This window comes from Ciona intestinalis, unplaced genomic scaffold (assembly GCF_000224145.3).
Source record: "Ciona intestinalis unplaced genomic scaffold, KH HT000103.2, whole genome shotgun sequence".
Lineage (NCBI taxonomy): Eukaryota > Metazoa > Chordata > Ascidiacea > Phlebobranchia > Cionidae > Ciona > Ciona intestinalis.
In genome coordinates this window covers 579972-598233 of record NW_004190425.2, presented here as the reverse complement: position 1 = coordinate 598233, position 18262 = coordinate 579972, and the positions used below count along the sequence as shown (strand labels likewise).

Sequence of the window (18262 nt, the reverse complement as noted above, 5' to 3'; positions counted from 1 at the left end):
TCACATAACTTAAGTTGACTTGTCCCTTCTTCTAAGCCCACAATACAAACAAATAATAAAAGATAAACAGCAGTTGTTGGGCAGTTTTAATTCAAATTCTTTATGACATTGGTGAGATGCATCTACGTAACAATTATTTTGACCTTTTTAGACAGTTAACTAAAACATGGTTTCTAAAATTGTTCAGTAATTTCTGTTTTGTTAAGCAAGGTTATGTGAATTCATGGATAAAACAGATAACTGCAACTGCAGGAACTCAAATTCAGCGGTTGCTCAAAACTCAGTCTTGCATTTTATACAGACAGAGCAACAGAAGTTGAACGCACCACATACAAAATTGATTGTCGTGTAACGTGAGACAGCATTTAACGAGGGACGATTTCGCTGCCTGTAATGTAGCGTCCTTTAATGAGGGAAGAGTTCGCGGCCGTGTAACATAGCGTGGTTTAACCAGGGACGAGTTGCTGCCGTGTAACGTAGCATCGTTTAATGAGGGACGATTTCGCTGCCTGTAACGTGGCATCGTTTAACGAGGGACGAGTTCGCGGCCGTGTAACGTGGCATCATTTAACCAGGGACGAGTTCGCTGCCTGTAACGTAGCATCCTTTAATGAGGGACGAGTTCGCTGCCTGTAACGTAGCATCCTTTAACCAGGGACGAGTTCGCGGCCTGTAACGTGGCATCCTTTAATGAGGGACGAGTTCGCTGCCTGTAACGTAGCATCGTTTAATGAGGGACGATTTCGCGGCGTGTAACGTAGCATCGTTTAACCAGGGACGAGTTCGCTGCCTGTAACGTAGCATCCTTTAATGAGGGAAGAGTTCGCGGCGTGTAACGTAGCATCGTTTAACGAGGGACGAGTTCGCGGCCGTTTAAGGTCAACTGATTCCATGCCTGCCAAAACACACGTAACCTCCCGCACGCACACACACTCACACATACACTCAGGCAGACGACTGCACGAGCCGATGCGTTCCCATCAACCAATTCTCGAATTTTACACTGTGACGCTTGTTAACCATTTATTGATATCAAAAAGGGGGGGGGGACTGGTCCCCCTAATCCCCCCCCTGGGTGCGCCACTGCATATATAATATTTAGTGTGCATTTAAAACAGACAGAGCAACAGAGGTCGAAGACACCACATACACGATTGATTGTCCATCTGGTTGTGTTGAAGATACTTCACGTGGTGTGGTGTATGGAACAACAACATATACTGAGGTAAAAATTTTGTTTTGATTCACGTCAAGTCCAGAATGTGTAGTTCATATTGGCAAGAATTAATGAACAAAAGACAGTCACCCACAGAGCTACAACACCATTTTTGATTGTTAAAGTGATCATAATAACAGAAGCATTAATAGCACCACAGATAGTCACTCAATGTTTTGTTCGGATAAAATAAATAAAACCCGCCTGACCAATTTAGTTTTATTAATGCTTTTGAATACCCAAAATTTGGCTAAACTACATATGTATTATTGCTACCAGCTTTTTTATACAAGTCCATTTGTCAGAAGCAATATAATGATGAAAGCGACCTGAATGGGTGTTAAAACTTGATCAGCAAAGTAAATTTTGTCGAAAAAGCATTTTGGACTTGACTGAAATGTCAAATTACAACAAAATAACTCATACAGACAGCCAGAAAATCGTTATTTAATTTATATACTTAAAGTTTCAGCTCAATTGCAAAGTTAATTTGTATTTGTATTAAGTATAGCGACCACGCTTATTTTCTTCCAAATAATGTAAATATTTTTACCTATAAGCTTGTTTTAACAACTGTTGTTTTGTCACTATATCCTCTGTTTTTGATTCTTTTTGCTTTTTTACTTAATCTTGTCTACCGAAATCGCATATACGAATAAAGTTATAATTATTATTATTACTTTATAATTACAGAGTTCTGCTATGTGTCCAGCTGCTGTACATGCAGGTAGAGTTACAAACCAACATGGTGGATCAGTGAATGTTGTCAAAGTAACGGGTCAATCTTCATATACTGGTTCATTTGCAAATGGAATAAAATCAGAAGAGTAAGTTAAAGCATGGCTGTATTTTGTTTTTATGTTTCTTACTGTCAATATTTGTTTGAAGAAAACGTTACAAACCATTAGTCAATAATATGCCTTTCTAAATAAAAACCATATAGTAGGGTGAGAGAAGATGGGACACCTTTTCATTCTATTTTCTAGGCCCATTTAGTTGTAAACATGGAATATTCAAAGAATTATAAAACAGTATCCTCACGATTCCCATATACTCTTGTTAATTGTTTTAAACACGATTAGGATATTTAGATATTATGTGCTGAAGTGTCCCATCTTACCCCACCCCACTATATAACAAGAAATAAAATTCCACTGGGTTACATACAAAATAACTGGCAAGTGTGCAGAGGTGTATGATACAAAGTACCCATTAAGCCACACAAAGATAAATAATATTGTTATCCTACTACGCAAGGATAAAAAATTGTGTATAAGTAGCTCTATCAGAAATCACGAGCTTTTTTTTATCTAACCAGCACACAACAGTAATTATCACCTTTAAACATAAAATAATTAATTTCTATTCCTTTTTATTTTTACCTTTTTATATTTCACAGTTTTACAGCTTCACATTTATCAATGCAGTTTGATGGAAGTGGTTAGTATTCAGTAACATCGTGATGACATAGAATGTTAATACTATTTTTATTTTCATTGTTTAGTATATCGCTGTGACAAGGACTGGAAAGCATGGAAGGACCATTGTTATTATTTCTCGCCTAAGAACGTTGCAATGGATTGGCATGATGCGCAAGCTGACTGTCAAAGCCGTGGTGCTAACCTTGTATCTATTCTATCTCTTGCTGAAAACGACTTTATTGAGTCAATGATAACTCAGGGAGGTAGGCAATTACATTATGTGAGGTTGTCATGTTATACTACTAGCGGAATTTATAATGTTATGTATATATTTGTTAGTTAAATGTAAATATTTTTTTAACTGTAAGCTATTTTAACAACTGTGTTTTGTCGCTGTATCCTGTCTTTTCGTTTAAAATATTTCTAAATCTTCGCGACCGCAATTGAAAGACAAATAAAGTTATTATTATAAATATTGGGGCAACAGAACAGTTTTGCCCAACATCTTAGATTTTCCAGAGGTTTACACACTGTAGGCCTATCTTGTATTAAAAGTAGGGTGGGGGAAGACGGGTCACCTTTAGCACGTAATATCCAAATATCCTGATTTATAAGAAATTCTGTTTATGGGAGTCATGAGGGTACGGTTTTGTAATTCTTTGAATGTTCTCTAGTTACTACCAAATGGGACGAAAAAATAGAATGAAAAAGTGTCCCATCCTCCCCCACCCTACTATAATACAACTGTGGGAAATATCCCATATCTGTGAGCAATAGATTTAACTAATAATAACTAATAATAAATTATTCAAGTAATAAAAGATAATATGATAGTGTGTCTATAGTTCTTTCAATACAATAACTATTCTATTTGTTGCATTAGTATTAACTACCCAATTGTGATCACTAAAATAGCTGGTTAGTGTTTAATATATTCTTTAACACAAGTGTTTATAAATTTACTAATAGTCTCTATAATGTAGGCCAATTAAAATTCCTTTTTTTTAAGTTTTTTTCCAAGGTTTTTTCTGTAATTTTCCATTGTTAGATCGTGGTGGTGATGTTTGGATTGGAATGAATGACCTTCGAACACAGAATTATTACGAATGGGTTGATGATAGTGTCGTCACCATGACTAAGTGGAATTTCAGAGAACCAAATGGAAAGGTATGGATGTGTATATAACTTGTAAACTTGTTCAGAGCTGCTACCACTGTTCATATATTAGCAGTGTTTAACTATTTGAAAATATATGGAGGCTGTATAATGATACAATTATTTACACCACAAAAAAATCACTATCATGTGAGAAAAATAAGTCTATTCATGTATATTAGTGCAAATCCCTTAAAATCATTTTAAAAGGCAATAGTTGTGAGTGTTAGCTTCAAATGGCAAACGATTAATGAACAAAAGAAAATCACCCATAGAGTTACCACTCCATTTTCGAGAATACAAGTGATTAAAATACCAGAATTGTTAATAACGCCACAAACATTACTCATACATAATTTAAAGTAAGCACAATGTGTTTAAAATATCAACTTGTCTCATTGTATCAATACACATGATCATATAAATATACATGATCACATGAATATACATGATTATATGAATATACATGAGCGTATTATATGCATGTTCATTTAAATATACATGATTACATGAATATACATAATAACATGAATATACATGATCATATGAATATACACGATCTCACGACTATACATAATCATGTGGATATACATGATAACATGAATATATATGATCATATGAATATACATGATCATATGAATATTCATGATATACATATGACGCTGTAATTAAACCATGAACCCAGGGAGAAAGATGTGTCAACATTTACCGACTACTTGGATATTGGAATGACAATAGTTGTGATGCAACTCTTCCTTATATTTGTAAACAAGAGAAACAACTTCTTCCACCCATCCCCCCAGATGAAGTGGTTATTGATGAGGGATGTGATGCTGGTTGGAGTGGATATGGTTAAGTTTCTTTATTGTTATTATTAGGCTTGGAATCAAGGTTTTTTTTTATTAATTTATTAGTTGTTCTATTCAGTATAGTAAAATGACAATCTTTTCTAAAAAAAACGTTTTGCTTCGAATTATACAACAAACAAAAATCAAATCCAGCGAATTGTATTTTGTGAGATATATATTTCACTAATATGGCATCATTGGGGTAATGGGTCAATCCTGACCTAAATCCTAGGACCCATGGCGTGCTACGCTGCTAGACCTCATGCTAGACCTCACCCACATATAATAGAATATGTAGTAGTAGTCTATTATTCAAATAGAACCTACTTCATGAACACCAGATTTACAAAATTTATTACAGTTATATTAAATTATAAAGCTGTTACATAATCTCCCATTTTTTTTACCATTAAAGCCCTTGTCACCTATCTCTTGGGAAAAAACAGGTCTATGCGATAGCACTCTGGTCTGACTGTGTTTTATGCATTAGGAGCCTACCCTTGTAAAATATGAAAGAGGCCACAAGTGTCTACGATTATTATCATAAATTATTCTTGTAAATATTAACCAATGTAAAAAAAATGTTTCTGAAACCACATATTTCTCCCCTGAAAAAGCCTCTTTAAATATGCAATGAAATTCACAATAACACAAGTTTTTTAACATTAATCTCCTAGTTGTTCCTTTGAGTATAGTTATTCAAGAAAATGAAATTCTTTTCTAAAAACCGGTTTTCTCAAATGAAAGGAATTTACCATTTCTGATAAAAACTTGTTTGGATTTTTTTATGTTCTGTAAGATTCAAGTAAATGACATGCTTTTCTAAAAACCCGTTTTCTCAAAGGAAGGAATTTAAAATTTCTGATTAAAACTGATTAAAACTATTTTGGAATTTGTTTATATTCTGTAAGTTGTAATAACATTGAATTTTTGCAGGATCATCATGTTACAAAGCAAGTACAGACGAATACATGTTCATTTATTCCAACCGACATTGTGAAGAGATTAATAGCAACTTGGTCAGCATACATGATGATTATGAACAAGCATTTGTGCATTCACTTGTAAGTCTTTGAATATGCTATGAATAAATTTTCAACATGCTAAAGTTAAATTTTCAACATGCTAATCTTAAATTTTCAACATGTTAAAGTTAAAATTTCAACATGCTAATGTTAAAAAGAGTTGTTAATTATTTAAAACATAATTGGAAAATAATTATTTTTTTATATAAATGTAAAAGTAAACACTGATAACTTAAAGCTGGAAATTTAGAAGCAAAAAAGAGAATATAAGAACTACTCTGTAGATACTATATGCCAAATATATATATTTTACTGTACAGCTGGTTGGACTTGATTTTTGTCTGTTACTTTTTCGTAGCACCAGATTCTTAAGAGACTATAAGGATTTGCCTTTGAACTGTAATTTGTCAAGATGCTAATTAAACTTTACCATTCACAAAATAAAGCAAGTTACATTCATTCAAGTAACATTTAGTCATTCATTCATTTAAAATAAAAATATTTTTAAATTAAAATAAAGTAATAAAAATAAGTATTTAAATGTATGACTACTATCAGTTTAATTTAATTCATATCACAGGTTACAACCACCATTCCACCTGGTTTGGGATACACAGCATGGATTGGATTGGCAGCAAAATCTACAATCACTGGTGAACCTTATTATACGTGGGAGAACGGAGATCCAGTCACTTACACACATTGGGGAACTGACCAACCAAGTAAGAAAAGAATAAAACAATGTCTAATGCTAATAGGTTTTTAACTGTATGCTGTTTTTAATTGCAATGACTGTTGTTTTGTAGCTCTATGCTGTCTTTTCATTTTACTTGTTGTTTAACTTTGCTACCTTAATAAAAAAAACAAATTAAAGTTTGTTATTTTCTTGTATTAAACAGAGCAATATTATTGGTTACCAAATTGTTTGAACAAATTCTGCACTAGTTGTATGTTTATTTAACAATATTTGTTCCACTTATCTGGTAACGTGTGACTTTTTTGAAAAAACTTTTTTACATTCAAAAAATGATTTATTTATCATATTCTTAACAGTGTTAAACTGCAATTTTAAATTACAAATCAAGCTATTTTTTAAACGTTTAGGTCTGAATGCAGTGCACTAGACTTACGATTTTTCATATTCATATTTTACAATATTTTTTATTTATATTTTAAATTTTTCCTATTCACGCTTTACAATTTAATTTTTCATATTCATACTTTACAATTTTTTCACAATGCACACTAAAGCATTTTTTTGTTTACAGCACATAGTTTCAGAACCCTGTATTCAACTATACAATGTATTCCAGGTGTAAGATTCCAATGTGCATTCCCATTCACCTACAAAGATCATACTTTCACTGAATGCACAACCTTCGAACACCCAGCAAGGTTGGAGAACACACCATGGTGTAGCATAGATCCTGTATATAAGGGCAGATGGATCAACTGTGGTACTGGCGATGAATATGGATGCACATTTATGAACGATCAAACAGGCGAGTATCAAATTAATGTGCTGTATTGTGGTACAGTGGTTGGATGGCTTACTTATTAATAAGAGTATATTAAGTGTTAGATTTAATGCTGTTGCCATTTTTGGTGTAAAATAGTGTACAAGGTAGCATACCTAAAAACCTAAAGCAAGCATGAATGAATTAACGTAACTTATTTTGTCCTTGGGTGGCCAGGAAACAACGGTCGTTAAACACGGGTGCTCTGTTTCATAAACCTCTTGCTAGATTACGAGTTACCATGTATGTTACTTTGTGGATGATAAGGTGTTTAAAACAGAAAACTTCTGTTAAAACTTCTAATGTTGCTTTGCCCTTGTAAGGATAAATGAGTGACATTTATTTATTTAAAATTATTTAATTTAAACAGAGATTTTGTTCTTATACAGTCTTTTTTTCTGGTTTTTAATCTGACGCAATATCATATGTCAACCACAGGTTTTTGGGAGATTGACATTTGTGGTCAGAATCGATATTATGTTTGTGAAAAAGACAGGGTTGGTTTCACACAACCAGTTCTAACTACTTTACCCACAACTGGTAACTGTTACCCTGGTTGGCATGGAGATTCAACAACAGCTTATTGTTACCAGGTGAATAACAAAAAAATGTTTACCTATGTAAATACACATGAAAAATATGCGTCTCGGGCCGTGGCAAAGTGGTTAGCGCGCCTACCTGTAACCCAGAGGTAATGGGTTCAAGGCTCGTCACTGCTACCATCATGGGCGAATGTGTCCTTAAGCAAGACACTTAACGGCAATTGCTCCAACCAGTGGTCACTAATGGTTCTCCAAGTTATCAGCCTCACATAAAAAACACCAACAAAGTAACATACATGGTAACTCATAAGCTGGCGTGAGTTGTATGAAAAAGAACACCAATGTTATTATGTTTGTTGTTTCTGGCCGTGCAAGGATAAAGCAAGTTGCACTTATTTATTGCATTTAATGTTAGCGCTATTAAGTAATATTACTATGTTCCAATAACACCATCTTAAACACACAACCTAATCCTAAAGTATAATTGACAGCTTGAATAAGGCTTTGTATTTTCCAACTTTAAAATAAAATTTATGTTATATTTTGTTATTTTAAAACAAAACAAACTTTTTAGTTTGATTAACCTTCTACCTTAATAATTTGATTTCCTTCATGATTTATGAAAGATGTATAATTATATTGTAACAGTGTGTATTGTTATCAGATAAATGAGTATGATGATGCTAATCGTAACCAGCGACTAACTTGGTACGACGCTCGTGATTATTGCCGAGCGCAAGGGGGGGACCTTGTGTCTGTCCACAGTTCTGAAGAGCGGGATTCTATTATCAACTTTGTTACAAACGGAGCAGTTGGTTCTTACACTTATTTCTGGATGGGTTTGAACAACTTGGGTTTAAATACTGGATACCAATGGACAGATGGTGTGTTTTGATGATAATCTTGTGGTATTTTTGTGTATTTAACTGTTACTGCACCACTTAGTCGCATTGCTTTTATATGAAACTGTGTAAAAATGATTTTAATAGCATTTCAAAGCCAACTATTTCTAAAATCTTACCCCTTGCTTCTAAATGTATAAAAATCAGAATTATTTTGTAAACTTTTAGTTGTTACTCTAAATTTATCCCTTTACATTATTGGAATGCATGTTAAAACAGCTATTTCTTTATTTTACAACAATTATCTTTTTGTTACCTCATTCCTATTACTTTTAATTTAAAAAAATGTTGTCTTTAGATAAAAAGATTACAATATTGAAATGCATATCAAAATATTAGTTTTTTATTTATATATAATACATTTCTGTACACTCATACTTTTTGCTTTTAATTTAAAATGTTTTTTTTAGATAAATTTGTTTCTACTGCACAAAAATATACAATTTATATTTAATGTTAACAGGTAGTGCTGTATCCTTCACTGATTGGTCAGTGGGTGAACCAAATAATGTAAATGGTGAAGAAAACTGTGTTGAATGCCAATTCTATACTGATTCATACACGTAAGTGTAATTAGAATTTGACAAAAATACATTACTATAGTAAAGATTTAAACATATTATTGCCTACAATTGCGGCTCTCTAAATTTTTTAAAATTTGTGGCATTAGCCCAATTCATAATTCTATTACGTATTTATACTTAAATATCTGTCGGAATTAATGAATTAATGTAGTTAAACACAGGTGTTCTGTTTCATACACCTTATGCCAGCTTACGAGTTACCAAGTATGTTACTTTGTAGGTGATTATTTTTTTGAGACTCTTTTATTTCTTTCTGTGTGGTTGATAATTTGAACAACCCATTAGTGACCACTGGGTTGGAACAATTGTCGGTAAGTGTCTTGCCCAAAGACACATACGCCCACAATGGTAGCAACGAATAGCCTTGAACCCATTACATATTGGTTAGAGGCAGGAGTGTTAACCAACTGTGCTACATTGTCGGGCAAATGACTAAGTTTAATATTATATAAAACATCATTCAGGTGGAATGATCTAAGTTGTGATACTTCAAGAAATTTCATTTGTAAAATAATTAAAGACAAAGTTCCATCCACCCCTCCACCACCTCAAGAAGACCTTGGTTACCCAGACCCTAACAATTGTGGCACAGATGAAACATGGGTACCTATTTTACTGTACACACCAATTAGTTTTTACTAATAGAGGAAGTAAACATGTTTATAAACACTTCTGAAAAAATGTAGTTTTAAATATTATGCGGGAGTATAGTTTAACAAATTAAAAAGTACTATAAAAATTTTCCTTAAAAAAGTGAAGGTATCATACCTTAAAATTCTAACTATGCAAAAGGTAGCTTTGAATCTGCTGTATATTTTATTCAACACTGTAGTAAGTCTCTCTATGAGTCATACATGTATAAGTCTTATATTACCTTGTATTATGTGGCCTTCTAAGGTGAAAAGAACAAGAGCGATTTATAAGAAATATCCAAATAAGGTATCAGTATGCCACCTAGAAAAGGACAGTGGTTTTCTACGGGACCAAGATTAGAACTCATTACTGTACATCTGCAGAGTTATCTTGATTATAAAAATATAGATGTAAAATTCTTATAAAACATTTTCCTACACTGTGTTTGAGAATATTATTTTTAAAGTATGTGGACAAATCATCTTACAAATTTAGACACTTTTAACTTGTTAATTTGGACTTTACATTTTCAGCTTCGCTTCAAAACCTCGTACAACTCTGAGAAATGTTACGCTTTCATATCATCAACTGAATATGGATGGAGTTACGCGCAACAAAGCTGTTTGGGCAAAGGAGGGAATCTAGTGGCCATTCATAGTGAAGATGAAAACGCCTTTGTCACAAACAGAGCCCAAAAAGCAACAGCAGGGTCTATGTGGATTGGACTTCGTGTAAGTTAATGATAACTTGATATAGAAGGGTGGGGGGAGATTGAAGATCGTTAGCGCATAATATCGGAATATCATAATCGTGTTTTAAACAATTAATAACGGTCTTTGAGAGTACTGAGAATACTGGTTTTATAATTCTTTGAATGTTCTTTGTTCTACCAAATGGGACGAGAAAATATAATGAAATGGTGTCCCATCTCCCCCACCCTACTATATAGTGTTTGTATTTTTTAATTCCTTCCACAATTGTTTCAGAAATATATTTAAAGAAAAAAGTAAAGTGTACACTTTTGTAATATTTATTAATTTGTATAATAAGTAGTTATAAAAACGTTCTGCATTTAATTTTCTTACCAATTTGTTAAGATGAAATATGCAATATTTAAATTACTATTTTTGTATGATGAGAACATGTTATTAAAATTTGAAAAATGAAAAAAATGAAATATGAATCCTTTACATGTAGGATGTTGGAAGCAGAGCATTTTACTGGGCTGATGGAAGTAACCTTGATTATGTGAACTGGGCACCAAGTGAACCAAACAACTTCTATGATAGTGAAGGTAAAACAGTTTTCTTATATTAATCATGAATTTTTTTGTTAATTTAATAAAAAAAAGATGTAACTACTAAATATTAAATGTTCAAAATTTTGGTAAATTTAATGGAAAAGGACTACCTGCATAGTTGTATGTTACCAAATACCTAAAAAATTCGACACTTTTATTAAAATTCTGAGTTGTCCTACTGCATGTAGATAAACAAGTTACATTCTTGAGTTAAAAAGAAAAGTCACGTTTGTCTTATTTGTGTGTAATGTTTATTTAAATGTATGGCTGACGATTAAGACAACTTATTAAGACCTACAGGGTTGGGCAATTGTTGTTAAGTGTCTCGCCTAGGAAGACACATACATCCGCAACAGTTCATTTACATTCGTTAATATCTCATGGTATAATTATTGCTTTGGATAACTGTCATGGACCCTTTTTTTCAAACCTTTTTTCAAATCGTAAGCTGGCACCAGGTGTATTAACACCCGTGTTTAACGACTGTCGTTTTCTGGTCATGGCGGATAAAGTAAGTTACATTCATTCATTCATTAATATAAAGTTATGGTATGTTTAGGATGCACAGTGGTGTCTTCTGATACTGGAATGTGGAATGATGATAATTGTGGACGACTTTATGGATATGTTTGTGAGAAATATGTTGGGGCTTCATCTGTCACAGTACCACCTACAGCGCAAGCTACTGGGAACTGTCCAACAGGTTTATATAGATAAATTTTTCACTTTTCGCAATTTCATTTGTTTAGAAATTCTAATTTCTGTTTTTTCATAATTTGATTGTATCTCAACTTTTAATGTATATTAGGGTTGGGCAAGATGGAATATCTTTTTATTCTATTTTATTGTCACATTTAGTAGTAAACAAGAACATTTAGAGAATTATAAACCCGTATTCTCACGACTCTCATATACCGTTGTTAATTGTTTAATAAGGGATCAGGATTTTGGATACTATGTGCTAAAAGTATCCTATCTTACCCAACAGACTATATCTTTTTTTCTAAAATTGTGATTTAAGTTTTTTTATTTATTCAGGATATGTACCTTATGGCAATGCCTGCTACATGACACCAGGAGATAGTGTCAAATATGATTGGACCACTGCAAGACAGTGGTGTACGAATAACTCTGCTGAGTTGGCAGTGCTGGGTAATGAGTATGAACAGGTAAGTCAAGTTGTAACTTTGCATTAAATATCTATGTATAGGAGGCCGGAGTAAAATAGGACATGTTTCTGTTCTCTATTCTAATCCCATTTGAAGTAAAAAAGAATATTCACAGAATCTATAACAAAACCCCATGAAACTTGACCAGGAAAATTGCACTAGCAATATCCCATCTAGGGTAAAATGAGATGCTTTCGTTCTCTTTTCTCATCCTATTTGGCAGTAAACAAAGACTGTTGACAGAGTCTATAATGGTAACCCTGCCACCTTAAAAGAGTGTTGGTAATTGTTCAAAACACGATCAGAACGTATGTGCTAGCAGTTTCCCATGTTACACCACAGTACTATAACAATAAGTAATTCCCAGACATTCTTTGAGCAATACTTATATTTAACAATTTTGTTGTTATTACTTAATTAATGTGTTTTAGCACAAAATACAAAAAAATGATAAGAACAAAACATAAAATCACATATAAATTAATAAATGTCCTAATGTAACTCAGGCATTCTTGGAGCAATACTTATGGGGAAAAGGTGACTCATTCTGGATTGGTATGACTGACCGTGAACAAAACTCAAATGCTTTTGTTTGGATTGACCAATCTGAAGTTAGCTACACAAACTGGGCTCCAGGAGAACCTAACGGATATTCTGTAAGTTTTAATTTATGGTGATAAGTTTTTGGTTGCTAATGCCTTTTTCTACGCTGTTTTAATTTTTTTATTTCATTTTTTCTAAGAAAGAAAGATGTTTATACTGTATTGTACTAGTGTGGTGTTACTGAATGGTTAAAGCAGTTACAAAACTAAAGGTATTGCTAACATTGTGGTTGTGTTCTTTACTTGGTAAAATATGCTGTAACCAAAAGTAAATCATATAAAAAAATCTCTGAAAAGGTTGTATATGTGATAACTAAGCAGGTATGATGTGTGTAAGTACGGTTATGTTATAAAATTTAATTTTCATACATTCATTAATTCATAATGTGCATAAACTTCAGTCATATCAATAAATGCAAAAAAATTAAACAATTTTTTACAAATATATTGTGTTTCTTCAACTAGTTAAAACGCTTCTGACTGTATATTTTGAGATCTAATCAAACTTTACAGTTTCCTATGTAAAATATATATTTACCTTTTATTAATATTAATAAGGAACTTCACTATCAAGAACACGTCACTTCTGGACGTACAAGGGTGTTGGGGTAAAAAGCCAAATTTTGTCTGAATCCCAGTACCTCACCCATACAAAGTAGAGTAGAATATATCAAATATTAATTTAGATTTTTTGATATTAATTTTTAGGAAGGATGTGTTTTAATGAAAGTTAACACTGATGACAAAGGTGCATGGTTTGACATGGATTGTAGCACACAAACTTCATTTGCTTGTTATGTTCGGAAGTCCAATGGTAACCCTCCCCCACCAGTAACTGTCAGTCCAATTGGTTGTCCAGCTGGTTACTATAGTCTGGTATCTGGACAGTCTTGCTTTAAACTTGTTGATCAACCCGCTTCATGGAGCGATGCAAAGACAGCCTGTAGAAATGAAGGTAATATCAATAATATAATATAGTAGGTTGGGGAAAGATGGGACACCTTTTCATTATATTTTATTCGTCCTATTTGGTAGTAAACAAGGAACATTCAAAGAGTTATGGAAACGTATCCTTACGACTCCCATATAAACCAATGTTAATTGTTTAAAACATGATCAGGATATTAGGAACTTATGTGCTAAAGGTGTCCTGTCTTTCCTCACCAAACTGTATGTTTATTGTTAATAAATGTTTTTATTAGGTAGTGGTATTGATATTGTAAGCATCGCTGAAGTTTATGAGAATGATTTGTTGAAGAGTTGGCTTTGGCGCGGAGTTAAGAGCGGTAACTCGCTTTGGTTGGGCATGACCTTCCATTCAGAGGTAAACGACTGATTTTAACATCATTTAGGGGTGATTGGTCAACTCTGGTTTAAACCCAAAGTGATTTTACATCACTTAGGGATAATGGTTCATTTGACTTTCAATATGTTTTGAACAAGAACAACTTTTTTGAACCTAGTTTTCTACTATTTTACATTAAAAAATGACTTTAGATTATTGATGTATTATTTCTCTTTTCAGCTTGTTGACACCATCACGGAAACAACATTCTCGTGGTCAGATGGTTGGCCGACCATGTACACCAACTGGGGATTAAATGAACCACTTCCAGATGCTGTGAATTCTGGCGATGGGTGTGTTAAGATGAACAAGTAAGAAGTTTATTCTGTATTTGGTTGTGTTTAAATATTTTGTTGTTGCTGGTGAAATCTATGGTTTTTAGACCGAAACATTAGTGGATTGTTTTTGAAAAATATGTTTTTAAGAATGCCCTGTGTAGATTTTTTAATAATAAGACTTCTGTTAATAATGCATATTGCTACTTTCAGCCAACTTGTTTAACAGATAGTGTTGTTTTCACCTAATTAATGGCCACCGCTTAGGCAGAAAGTACAAAAAATACAACAAAAAAGTAAAAATAAAACATACAATCACTCATAAAGTAACATATGTCCTAACTTGTAATGGGCACAAGTTTTGGAAAATAAGACTGAAAGTGACATTCATTAAAACAAAAACTGAAAAGTGACAAAAAAATGAAAATGACATTTATTAAAACATTTTGTGGTAGGGATGGAACATGGTCTGCGGTATCATCATCAGGAAGCACATCATGCAGCACACCAATGCCATATGTATGTAAGCAATCCTTTGCACCAATCCCAACAACCCCCTTCCCTGGAACTGGAGATTGTGATCCAGGATTTTTCGCTTTTGGCCAATTCTGCTATTACATTGAGGTACAATTTATTGACTGTTTTTTTTTTGAACGAGTTAAAATCATTCAAGTCACATTTAACCCTCTAACCCAGAGGTAATGGGTTCAATGCTCTTCGCTGCTAACATTGAGGGTGTATGTGTCTTTAAGAAAAACACATGACATGAACTGCTTCAACCCATTGGTCACTTATGGTTTGTGCAAAATTTCAGCCGCACATAAAAATATAAGAAAAAAATAATCACCACCATAGTAACATACTTGGTAACTCGTAAGCTGGCATGAGGTGTATGAAACAAAACACCTGTGTTATAGCGTCTGTCGTTTCCGGCTTCGAGAGGATTAAGTAAGTTACATTCATTCATTCTTTAACTGTTATTCACTGTTTCTACAGTTTGGATTGACCGATGAAGCGACTCGATCTTGGTATGAATCCACTTACATGTGTGAGGAGCGTGGAGCGACACTTGCCAGCTTCCACAGTAGCGATGAAGTCCAAGCAGTCATTTCATATATCAATGGAGCTAACTCGCATAATCTGTTTATTGGATTGTCCAGTGATGGATTCGGTAAGATGGTGTAAACTTGATTTATTTTGTTCAGCTATGTTATGTGGGAAAAATAATTACATACAAAGTTACATTTTTAGTCATAACTCATAAGTAAAAGTCTAATGAAACCACTAATAATCAAACACAATGGCTTGTTTGTCCGCTAGGTGTAGCGACCGTGCTTATTATCTTCCAATTAAATGTAAATATGTTTTTAACTGTAAGCGTGTTTTTACCAACTGTTATATCCTGTCTTTTTGTTTAAAATATTTCTAAATCTTCGCTACCATATTTGAAGAGACAAATAAAGTTATTATTATTTCACTTTATTTTTTCTGATTTATTTTCTTCTGCTACTCTATGTGGGAAAAATATTGTAAGCGAACACACACAAAGTTGCATTCTTGGTAGCTCATAAGTAAAAGGCCATTAAAATATCTCTTTCTTTTAAGATGGCTGGCAATGGAAAGATGAAACACCTGCCGATTATTTTAACTGGGGTCAGTATGAACCTAATGGACAAGAAAATGAGGAATGCGTTGAGATGTATCCATGGGATGGAACATGGAATGATGTCAGTTGTTTCGAAACGAGAGGATTTGTTTGCAGAAAAGCAAGAGGTTACTATTTTTTATTTTCATGCTTTTTTTCTTTGTTAAAAACTGTTGTTTATGTGCGCATTGGAATTAGTATTAAATGAAAATGTAATAGAAATACCTAGTTTTTACAAAGTTCTTGCATTTTTAAGTTAACTGTACTTTTTCTAGTTTATTCTGTAACTTTTACCGCTTTTCTGTATTTTATGGAAAAAATCTTGCGATTTTCCGTTCAAATAAGTTGTTTTGCAGATTATACAAGGTGTAACGTACCATCTAAGTACAGACTGGATTGTGGGTTTGATGGAATAGATGAATCTTACTGCGTATCAAGACGTGGTTGTTGTTGGGATCCTGAGTTTGTTGGCGGGAACAACACTGGCTGTTTCTATCCTGAAGGTATGTGTTTAACTTTTAATATTTTCACAGTAGCATTTTTTAACAAATAAATCAGTTAAGGAATATATTATAATAATAACTTTATTTGTGTCTTCGATTACAGTAACAAACAGTTAGAAATATTTTAAAGAAAAGACACGATATAGCGACAAAACAACAGTTGTTAAAATATGCTTACAAATTTACAGTTAAAAACATTTTAACTTTTAATTGGAGGAAAATAAGTGCGGTCGCTACACCTAGCAGACAAATGTGCCATTTATGTTTAATTTAACTTAATATAACAATAGTATATAATTTCCTATTTAGGCAATATTCCTTATTGTAAAGGAACATATTCCTTTAAAACTACATTTTTTAAACATTTGACGTCACGATTTAACTCTTATTAACTGTGAAATGCTTTTCTGTACCACATACTGAACCACTTTTGGGTTGACATCGCTGAGAAACACTGTGTTATGTTTTAGCACATTTGAAAAATTACTTTCTTACACTCAGGTACTGCAGCAGGACCATCAGGCATTCCTGTTGCTCCATCACAAAACCCTGTAGGTGGTGGTTTATCTGGTGGTGCAATTGCCGGCATCATCATTGGGGTTATTGTGGCCATTGTATTGGTTGGAGTTGGTATTTATTACTGTAGAGGCAGCTCAGGTAAGAGCTTGCCATCTGTGAGCCTTCCATCATGGTCTGGTTCGTCAACAACTACTTCTGCACCACCTGCAAGTGAAGGAAAGGGTGGATTCGAAAATCCTATGTCTTTAGATGATGTAAGTATATAGATTACGGGATGAATGTAACATGTTCTGTTTTATACACCTCGTGCCAGCTTACGTGTTACTAAGTATGTTACTTTGTGGGTGTTTATTTTGGGGGTATTTTTTATGTTTGGCTGATGAACAAATGACGTAACTTGCTTTATCCTTGCGTGGCCGGAAAACAAACAGTCGTTATAACACGGGTTTATACACTTCGTGCCAGCTTTATTTTTGGGGGGGATTTTTTATTTTTTATGTATGGCTGATAATTTGGACGACCCATTAGTCACCACTGGGTTGGAGCAATTGCCCTTAATTGTCATGCCCAAGGACACATACGCCGGACAAATAGTACTGGCATATGTAGTACTGGGGGATAAGGTGGAATACCGTAAGCAGCTTGCAACTCAATCCCATATTTCATGATACTATTTTGAACAATTAAGAATGCTTTTAATCGTGAGGCTACGGATAGATGACTCTGTAAATAATCTGTTTATTACCAAATTGCACGAGAAAAGGGATTGAAGACGTGTCCCATCTTACCCCAACCTACACCAAATATATAAATATTAGGCATCTAATTGGATGCGAAGGCTAAAAGCCCATTTGCTTTAAATAGGCTGATATAGGCTAACTGTTGTTGGGCGAGTCCTGTTAGGACCTAAACTCGTATGTTGATTGATAAATGAATGAAATTTGTTTCATCCCCACCTAGATGGCAACGACAGTCGTTATGTTATAACACGGGTGCTCTAGATCGTTACCGTTTGCCATTCACTAATTACTTGTCCCAAACGATACCATATATGCTTACGG

At 33.5% G+C, this 18262-nt stretch overlaps 1 protein-coding gene across 1 annotated transcript in view; it reads left to right on the top strand.

Moving 5' to 3' along the window:
• Nucleotides 1-18262, top strand: part of LOC100186027 — a 34493-nt gene that overhangs the window by 15535 nt on the left and 696 nt on the right. The window contains exons 30-54 of the mRNA XM_026838666.1: nucleotides 1910-2043; nucleotides 2616-2656; nucleotides 2721-2900; nucleotides 3686-3804; nucleotides 4478-4643; nucleotides 5577-5704; nucleotides 6246-6387; nucleotides 6979-7167; nucleotides 7621-7775; nucleotides 8389-8608; nucleotides 9090-9189; nucleotides 9675-9813; nucleotides 10377-10574; nucleotides 11041-11137; nucleotides 11703-11846; nucleotides 12182-12312; nucleotides 12819-12968; nucleotides 13623-13869; nucleotides 14117-14238; nucleotides 14440-14570; nucleotides 14990-15158; nucleotides 15531-15705; nucleotides 16140-16307; nucleotides 16536-16682; nucleotides 17184-17455. Of these exons, the coding sequence (XP_026694467.1) occupies nucleotides 1910-2043; nucleotides 2616-2656; nucleotides 2721-2900; nucleotides 3686-3804; nucleotides 4478-4643; nucleotides 5577-5704; nucleotides 6246-6387; nucleotides 6979-7167; nucleotides 7621-7775; nucleotides 8389-8608; nucleotides 9090-9189; nucleotides 9675-9813; nucleotides 10377-10574; nucleotides 11041-11137; nucleotides 11703-11846; nucleotides 12182-12312; nucleotides 12819-12968; nucleotides 13623-13869; nucleotides 14117-14238; nucleotides 14440-14570; nucleotides 14990-15158; nucleotides 15531-15705; nucleotides 16140-16307; nucleotides 16536-16682; nucleotides 17184-17455 (3864 nt within the window). The remainder of the gene's footprint in view (nucleotides 1-1909; nucleotides 2044-2615; nucleotides 2657-2720; nucleotides 2901-3685; nucleotides 3805-4477; nucleotides 4644-5576; nucleotides 5705-6245; nucleotides 6388-6978; nucleotides 7168-7620; nucleotides 7776-8388; nucleotides 8609-9089; nucleotides 9190-9674; nucleotides 9814-10376; nucleotides 10575-11040; nucleotides 11138-11702; nucleotides 11847-12181; nucleotides 12313-12818; nucleotides 12969-13622; nucleotides 13870-14116; nucleotides 14239-14439; nucleotides 14571-14989; nucleotides 15159-15530; nucleotides 15706-16139; nucleotides 16308-16535; nucleotides 16683-17183; nucleotides 17456-18262) is intronic.